The 9,723-nt window shown below is 43.2% G+C and overlaps 1 protein-coding gene across 1 annotated transcript; it reads right to left on the bottom strand.

Annotated features, from left to right (window-relative positions):
- Positions 1-8,103, bottom strand: LOC308139134 (dual specificity protein kinase CLK4-like; the record flags this gene model as incomplete). The annotated part of the gene is made up of 12 exons (XM_080508479.1): positions 1-162; positions 1,222-1,312; positions 3,481-3,560; positions 3,648-3,730; positions 3,832-3,961; positions 4,105-4,199; positions 4,788-4,954; positions 5,029-5,142; positions 5,227-5,293; positions 7,390-7,537; positions 7,906-7,988; positions 8,070-8,103. The coding sequence occupies 12 exons, from the start codon at positions 8,101-8,103 to the stop codon at positions 1-3; spliced, it is 1,254 nt and encodes a 417-aa protein (XP_080364605.1).
- Between the last annotated feature and the right edge of the window lie 1,620 nt (positions 8,104-9,723).

Below are 9,723 nucleotides of genomic sequence, written 5' to 3'. Positions count from 1 at the left end.
TTAGCTGCGCTGCTTGTCCTGCCCCTGCGGATTCCTGATGGGGTTGAAGAACGGGTGCCACAGCGCCTCCTCCAGGGTGATGCGCCTGCACACGTCGTACTCCAGCATGCAGCCCAGCAGGTCGAACAGCTGCCGCTCCTCGTCGCTCTTCCTCGCCATCAGCTGCGTGACCAGACACACACACACACACAAAATCTCCGTTGTGTTTCAGGCGTTCGTTCACATGACAACAAAGCGTAGAGTCACTGAAAACACAACTTTATGATAACATTCCAACTTGTCGTGTAAAAAGGCAACTTCGTCAAACGTTGCATGTGCACCATGGCCGTGGTGAATACTTCCACTAACTGGGAAACATAAGAAATTAAGTTTTTTTTTTTTTAACTTAAAGTAAGTCAGTTGATCTACTTGCTTGTGCAAAGTTTGAACTTGATTGAGGCTCCATTTACACAAAACTTATGTTCACGTGATACGTCAACACCTCCAGAACTTTTTGGAAATGCTCCAAATGCCATCTCCATGGAAACTGGGGAAAACGCAACCTTTGGAATACACTCCACTATGTCCAACTATGTCTCCATGGAAACAGAGGAAAACATAACTTCTTGAAAACACCTTCCACTCCGTAAAAAATGGAGAAAAAAGTCACCTTTCAAAAATGCTCTGATTCCATCTCCGTGGAAACTGAAGAAAATGGAACTTTTTGAAAATGGAAACAGAGGAAAACTTATCATTTCAAAAATGCTCTGACTCGTTGGAAAAAGAGGAAAATTATTTTTTGAAAATGCTGCTACTGCACATGAGCACCATGGCTGTGGTAACTTGTCGTTCTGCACATGTTCAGTAGAACCAATCAGAACAACGTTTCCTCCGTGGTGTCATGACTCCCAGTTCAAGTTGGGGACTTGGTACTTTTATTTTGACAGTTATCGTAATAACAATCCAACTTGGTGGTCTGTCCTCTAGAATGTCTGTGTTCTGCTGTTGTTAATGTTTAGAGCTCGTTGTTCTCAGCTGAGTGTGTGTGTGTGTGTGTGTGTGTGTGTGGTTCCATTAAGTTAACTACATTGTTTTCAATAACATTTCCGCCGGTCCCGTGGAAATGGAAATCCTTTTCAAAACTGTGTAAACCTGAAACTTTACTGAAACGAAAATGCAAAAACAATGTGTTTTCACTTTTCACCAACGTTGTCGTGTGAATGGAGCCTGAGTGACGAGCACCTTTAGAGGTCGGCAGTGTTTCCTGATGGACCGGTCCGAGGAGCTCTGCTGGTCCCAGTTCAGATGCTCGTTCAGGACGTAGTGCTGCTTCCTGCAGGCACACACCTCAGAGTCGGTACGAATACATCACAGGTTGTCTGTTTTTAGTTTGTATTACATGGATTTTTACACTTCAGCTTTGGTTTGAATCTAACTTGCAAGACAGCTGTTATGCCTTGTCACAAGTTAATTATCAATCTGAGCGTATGTGGGGTTGTGGTTGTGGGGTTCCTCAAGGCTCCATCCTTGGGCCTCTTTAATTTAACATTTACAGGCTCCTTCTGGGTTAGATTGTGAAGATCACAACATCTCCTATCATGACTGTGCAGATGACACTTCAGAACTAAACCCAGGAAAGTGAAGGTAATCATTTTTGGTCCAGGAGCAGAATAGTTAAAGGTCAGCGCTCATTTTGACTCAGCCACAAAAGATGTACGAGGAAATCAATACTGCAGTCGGGGATTGCTCTACACTATTTTCAGCACATGAGGAGCTGAAATGGAGTTTTCACGCTACACTTTAGTTGTGTTATTGTATCTTCCCTGTGGTCTAATATCTTCATGTTTATGTTATTTTTCATATTTCAGATAATGCACCGAGGTGTTGAACTCAATGCTGTCTGCTACTTTTAAGAAAATCATTTACATAAAAAAATAAAAATCTGTTTTCTTTGTAATTTTTTTAGCACTTTCTTGGTGGTTTGGCCAGAATGGAGCCTCTTGCAGGCCAGTTTTGGCCCACGGGCTTTATGTCGGAAACCCCTGATATAGATGAACAAAAATAACTTTTTCATATCTAATTCATAAAATCCCCAAATCACACACATTCATAAATTTTGAGTAGAAACACAGTGTATATACCACTGGAAATATGTAAAATAATGCTTGTAGAGAGAGAACTTGCTGTATCATTCAACAGAAATTAATCTTTGAGCTTATTTTGGCTTGACTCACTCAGTCAGCAGGACTGCTGCAAATATCCTGTCTGTGTTTAAATAAAGTTGTTGCTTTAAATACTGAAATGCAGTTCATCAGCCAATCATACAATAAATAATTAGATAAAGGGAGCATTCATTTTTTCAAGAAAAAGTTAATAACTAGAATATTTTGTGTATTTATTGAAGTTTGAAAGGCGGACACTGTTGTGTGCCGAGGCTGCCAGCGTTAACACGCTTCATGCAGTAAACGCTAGCACGCCAGTTAAATGTGGTTCAGAATCCCCCTCGGGATGCCTTCGTGTTACCCCCCAGAGCTAAGGCCAACCCGGCTGACCCCCAGGTCGACCCCCCCCACCTCCAAACGCATGTGTGAACTTGGATGTTTCGAGGAAAATGGTTAATCAGGCCACTGTGGCAGGACGTTAGCCGGCTTGACCCGGACCAGAATAGAGCGGCTGGAAACTCAGACTGAACTCAGAGTTTAAAAACTCGTCCAGAAACACGTGAAGCAAAGCAAGGCTGCAGCGTCCAGGGCTGGAATGTCTTCTTATTTGTTCATTTTGCTGGATATTAAACAATAAAAATCCAGATTATGGAGCATCTTGCTCCTCTAACATCAGATTATAGAGCATCCTCCACCTCAAACATCAGATTATAGAGCATCTTCCACCTCTAACATCAGATTATAGAGCATCTTCCACCTCTAACATCAGATTATAGAGCATCTTCCTCCTCTAACATCCAGATTAGAGAGCATCTTCCACCTCTAACATCAGATTATAGAGCATCTTCCTCCTCTAACATCCAGATTAGAGAGCATCTTCCACCTCTAACATCAGATTATAGAGCATCTTCCTCCTCTAACATCCAGATTAATAGAGCATCTTCCTCCTCTAATGTCCAGATTATAGAGCATGTTCCTCCTCTAACATGCAGATTATAGAGCATCTTCCTCGTCTAATGTCCAGATTATAGAGCATCTTCCTCCTCTAACATGCAGATTATAGAGCATCTTCCTCCTCTAACATGCAGATTAATAGAGCATCTTCCTCCTCTAATGTCCAGATTATAGAGCATCTTCCTCCTCTAACATCCAGATTATAGAGCATCTTCCTCGTCTAACATCCAGATTATAGAGTATTTTCCTCCTCCACCATACAGATTATACAGCTTCTTCCTCCCACTTACTACATGCTTGATGTTTTCTGTATAACATCTTGGATGTGTAGCGTTTGCAACAAACTATAAACTCCAGACCCGTTGTGTCCTGTATGTAAGATTACCTGGTCTGTTTCAGCAGATGTGGAGGAATCGGTCCCAAAACCTTCTCCATCATGGCTAGATGCTCCATACTGTCATGAGTCTGCAAGAAGCAGCGACAGGAAGGGTGAAGAGCGTGCGTGCGTGCGTGCGTGCGTGCGTGCGTGCGTGCGTGCGTGTGTGTGTGTACCGGAAACAATATGCGTCCAAGGTAAAACTCCATGAGGACACAGCCCAGACTCCAAACATCACACGACTGGTTCCAGCCCAGATCTGAGCACAAAGAGATTGAGATAAGACTGTGTGACTCAGAATGACAGGTGTATTTATGGATGTCTGTGTGGGTGAGTGTGTGTGTGTATGTGTGTACGTACCCAGTATGACTTCTGGAGCTCTGTAATGGCGCGTCGATACCAGAGATTCATGGTGCTCGTGGTCGAAGGTGGCTGTGCCGAAATCCACCACCTTCACATCCAGACGCCTCAGCTTCTTATGCTCACACCTCTGACACACACACACACACACACACACACACACACACACACACACACACACACACACACACACACACACACACACACACACACAGCATCAGCATCCTTCTGTTCTGGTCAGACATCGTTGGGCTTCATGTTTCCGGGACTCACTGTTTCACCGTCATACTCCAGGTCGCAGTCCGACGACACAAACAAGATGTTCTCTGGCTTCAGGTCCGTGTGTGTGAGCTTGTTACGATGCAGGACTGTGGAAAACACACATTGAAGACATCCTCATCACGCTGTGCTGTCCAGTCTGCCCTAAGACGCCAGTGTCTTCATGTCTTCTTCCATTATACTGAACTCATTCAACCAAAATATCTTTTGTGACCTTGGAGATCTGTGTGTCTCACTTCCAAGCATTTCTTTTCTTGTAGTCTTCTGAGTTTGTCCATATAGACATATGCTGTACATTCATATTTTTTGAACGTGGAAAATAAACGAGACGTTCGTTACTTGATTTGACATAATTCAAGATAATCTGAACTGGGAGTCATGACACTCTGGAGGCTGCCATTGTTGTGCATGTACTGAGCATGTGCAAAACAACGAGTTACTAAGGTCATGGTCCACAGGAGCAGTAGCGGCAGGGAGACGGAGCCCAGGCGTTATCAGGAAATGTCTTTTTCTAGCATCCAAAACATGATTTCAGTGGCTCCAAGCCCCGTTGTCATCTAAACAGACCTCAAACACGTTACCAAAGTTTTGCGTTTTAACTTGAAGTCATTGCTGTGTAAACGGCCCTCAACCAAACGTATGCTAAAATGAGAATCCCTCCCTGCTCTGCGACTCACAGCAGACGGCTCTGAAGAGCTGGAAGGCCATGTGTCTGATCTGCTCCACGCTGAAGGGCAGGAACCGGTTCTGCCGCAGGAACTCGAAGGTGCTGAGGCCGAGCAGCTCCAACACGATGCAGATGTGACCGTCATGGTCGAACCAGTCCAGCATCCTCACGCAGGCGCTGGGAAAACGACAGCGGGGTGAGAGTTCTGGACGACCACTGGAATTCACAGCCGATCCTCTCCGGACGCTCACAATATGCTGTCGTCGTCCAGGTCGTTGATCTCCTCCAGCACAGCGATCTCAGACTTCGCCGCTCGACGGAAACAGTCGATGTTCCTGACGATCTTCACCGCCACGCGCTCGCCGCTGCGGAGACAGTCGGCGGGGAGGAAGCTCAGACGGATGCACGTGGTTTATACCTCAGTTTGAAGCTCGGGTGCCTCTGGTTACCTCTGTCGGTCTGTACACTCCACCACTCTGCCAAAGGCTCCTGCTCCCAGACTGGACACCACCTCATCTGCAACCGACACACACCCCCAGACAATACAGATATTTCAGTTGACAGCAAAGTAAACTTGTTTCTCTCTGCGGTGCTGGTCTGGATACTCGTCTTTTAACCGAGGTCGTACAGGTTCAACGTGGACTTTTATAATTTTTCTTCCTATTGATGGTTTTACAATCAAGTGTGTTTTGACACTAAGTGTGTCTTCAGTGTTTTGGGCACGTCTGTATTTCATCTATTGTTTTAATCCACAGTAAATATATCATCTGAATGGGGATGTAACATAATCTGAATGCACTTAAAACTCCTCTGATGTAAAAATCACATTATTTCCCTCGACCTTGCAACCTTCACATATTTGTGTTCAGTAATGCATAAAATGTTTGTATTTATGAGTTTTTAAAGATGAGATGGTGCATATTAGTCTATTTCTCTCGTCCCATATCTGTAGTTTTGATACGATCAAATGACTGAAACAACATTAAAATGACTTTCATTTGTTTCTTACATGTCGGATGAAAGCAAAGCAGATTGGTTAACTTAGTAGTTTATTGTTTGTTTTTAAAGTTTTTTTTCTGCAACAGTCTTTGTTTTGAATGTTGAGCACAGTGGCATGTCCATGTGGACGCTAAGAACCAATTAAGAGACATTTAAGTCGAACACAGTTTTTTGAACTGGAATACTTTGAGAAACCTAATGGAGAACAAGCAAAGATTGGCCTACATTCGAACCTTGACTTCCATCTTTTCAGGTGAAAATGTTCACTTTAGAAAACATCACAAATATTCACTATCATGCAATTTAGATGTATAATGTTTGTAAAAGAACGTCTGGTCGTGTTTACAATGTTTTCATGTGGAAACGCAAATATTTCATTGCTATTTGGGGGTTTGTTTCCATGACAACTGTGCTTGGAGGCACTGCAAATGCATATTTCGGAAATGGACTGTACTAAAACAAATAAAGTTTAATCAATCTTTTTTCAGTTATTCTGCCATTTCTGTGTAAAAAGATAAACTTTTCTGCATTTGCACTTTTTACATTTTTTTTTCATTTATTTATTTCAAACGTAATAATTAAAAACACTCCCTGTAACAAAACTTCCAATCTGAGGCAGTCAGAATGAAAAGCGGAAGGGAGAATCAGTCTTCTGACGTCTGCCCCTGTGTTTCTGTACAATCCCTTTACATCAGTCTGTTACATTTGTTAATGTACAACTTTCTAAATAGTTTTACATTTGTGTATTTCTGTTCAATATTTACACTATATAAGTACAAAATCCAAATTTTCACATTTGTTCAAATCAAGTATCTCATCTCTCACATTAGTTATGTCCAATACTGAGCTTCATGTTTTTTTTCCCCCAACATTGTAGTTTTATATGTTTCTTGAATCCCAGGAGAGCTTCTGACTCTTTTACTTCTTTCTGAAGTACGTTCCATAACCTGATTCCCGTCACTGTGACAGTTTGTTCCACTACTTTGGAATTTAACCAGTTTTTTTTTTAATAGATGTCAGTTCCTTTCAAATTATAGTGACTCTCTTTTTTTTAAAACCGTTCTTAGATGTTCATTGGCAATATTATTTTGTTGGCTTCATACAAAACCTAAAAAATATTATAATCAACTATATCCGTACATTTTTGTGATGTACATTTGATAGATAGTGGTTTGATGGATCTCTATATCTAATATTATATATTGTAAAATGAACAGTTTACTATAAGTTATACCGGCGCCAAATGTTCCTAACAGTCAGTATTTTCACTTGAAACGTTGTCATGTGAACGGCACCTGAAATGACAAAAATTAACCATAAAACCTTGACTGACTCTTCAGTCAAAGTCAAACTAATCCCTCAAATCTCTCTAATCTGCCTGGTGTCCACAGGACAGGCTGTACACATCGGTGCTTCCAAAAGTTCCCCTCCAGCCAAGCTTTCTGCAGGAACAAAGGCGGCGAGGTCCCGCCAGCAACAGGAACCTATTCCTGGAGTGGCGGCTGAGGTGTGGAGACCAGCTTTCTCCACCTCGCCCTTTTTAGACACTCAGCACGTCACAGCTATGACAAGGACGGGAAAGACAAGAGGCGGTAACGGGAGGCGGTGTGTACATCGTTCTCTCAGCACCAGGCCGACGTGATAGATCAGGTGACCCTCCTCGTCCTCCTCACGGCTGTTTTCCTGCCGGGGCTCCTCATCGCCACTGACAGCGTTGTCACCAGGAGGTGAAGATTCTCGTCGGACCGATGCATCATGGGTCTGAGGAGGAGGTGGGGGGGTAGGGAACAGGTCATGAGGGTGAACGACACAGAACCCGAGAACTGAAGTAAAACAAATGGTAAAGTAGTTAAAAGCTTAAAAATGTTCATTAGAACTGAATGAAAGATGGATGGATGGATGGATGGATGGATGGAGACGATGACACAAAAATGCTGCTTTCCTCTTGAAACCTATTTGTGTAAACGGGGCGGCCCTCGTGGTGTAAACAAGAGAAAGTGTGAAATGGCAACATTCTCCAGCAGAATGAATAAACCACAATAAGGTGCTGATTCAGCAAATGCTCTGCAGCTCGTCGCCACACAGAAATGGATTCACGCTGCAGATGAGTGAAAAGCAGAGCCTCGTACCGAGCTGCGGCCGTGCGAGTGCTCGTGGAAGCTTCTACTCTTCCCGTCAGCGCGCTGCTCGGGTTTTGTGTCTCCGCCGACGCCTGCCAGACCACAGAGTGGGTGAGAACATGTTCACAACAAGCGTCTGGAGGCGTGGAAATCCAACAAACACTAAGACTCACCTCTCCAGGTGTCGGTCTCGTCGTTCCGTCCCATCACGCTGGTGAGAAACCTTCCTCCGCTGGAGGTGCGACGCCGCCTGCGTCGTTACAGAAGTAAAGCAAGAGGTCAAACACAGAACTCCACAGCTTTTAGCTTCACCTCGTGCAGACCTGTCCAGGACTTTAAGCTTATTTTCTGAGCGATATATGTCTCTCGTATTTATTCCTTGTTTGGCCATGTTGGTTCTGTTCTTGTTAATCTGAATTGATTCAACCCCGTTTCTCTTCTATGATGCTGCCTTCAACCTCATTGACAGACAAAAGTCACGTTCACACAAAAACGCTCCAAATGGTGTCGTTTTTACGGCCAGTGGGTGCTGTTGCTTGTCTTTTGAAATCAAACTGCTCTAAACAGTAACATCGGGACAGACGACCAAGTTGGATTGTTATTACAGTGACTGCCAAAATAAAAGTCCCAGGAGACTATGGACAAGGAGTCATGACACTCTGGAGGACCTACTAGTATAACAACTACTACGGGAGGGCGTGTATTACTAGTAGCAGAATTTCTGCGGTCTACATGGAGACGAGCGCTGAAAGATTACAGAACGTCTTGTTCTTGCCCATCTATACGATGAGAGCCTGGCGTTTTATAAAAGTTCCAACTTGGGAGTCATTTTGAAAAAGCTTGCATTTTCAGTGGCTCCCAGTACCGTTGTCATATAAACCAACACCGAAAACTCTTAGAATGTTTTCAGACTGCTAGTTATTTGGCACTTGCCTTGTTTGTTGGCTTTTAAGGCATTTACTTGTTTTTAGTCATTCCTTTGACAATGTAATCTTAAAACTAGATTTTAAAATCTTATTTTAGGAAATGCTGATCAAAACCTTAATTTTTTACAGAAATATTTTCCAGTTCAAGCTTCTTTAATCTGGTTCTCTTGTTAATCTTGTCAAAGGAGACAAGAAATAAAATATAGGGAAAGCAAGACAACTTACAAGAGTGGAATGAAGAAGTTCACTCTCTCACTGGGAAAAGTAAAACCTCCAGAAATGTCCTGTATTCCTTAACCGCTCTGTTCCGTTTGTGGTATTTGTCTGAAGCAGAGAAGCGGTCGTCTCATCTGGCTTCAGAGAGGTGTGGAAACTTAACGCCTTGCCTGCGTCTGTGCCGGATCTTCAACCTCGCCTTCCTCCAAAAAACCCATGGTCAAACATTCCCCGTCGGCTCACCCTCTGGTGCCCTCCTCTCAGTTTTCAGAGTGGTGTCGTACACCGCTGCTGTTACCAGGGCTTTCCCTGGCCGTTTGGAAAAGGCCACGTTACGACCCCCCGCTGTGCACGAGCTGCCGGGAGGTGAGAGGATAACATGATACCATAATGGCTCCTCTGGGAAATTAGGTTTGTAGAGCAGCGTGTAGAAGAAAAACAAGACTGAAGCGTCATATCTTTATGATGAAATCGTGTTGAATCTGAATTTTAAAGTGCTCATTTCCTGGATTTCTGAGTTGGTAGACTTTTTTTTTTTTTTTTTTTTTTTTAATATGTCAGATAATTTAATTAAGCAACTCCTTAACCAAGTAAGAACACAACCTGCCTCTTAAAACTTCAAACATTTATCAGTGTGGAGCTATCTGTCAGGCCAGCCTCATGGAGAAAGTGAAGTTTCAACTTA

This window comes from Blennius ocellaris (genome assembly GCF_963422515.1).
Source record: "Blennius ocellaris genome assembly, chromosome: 14".
NCBI lineage: Eukaryota > Metazoa > Chordata > Actinopteri > Blenniiformes > Blenniidae > Blennius > Blennius ocellaris.
The sequence above is the reverse complement of the archived record's forward strand: the minus strand, read 5'-3'. Positions and strand labels throughout refer to the sequence as shown.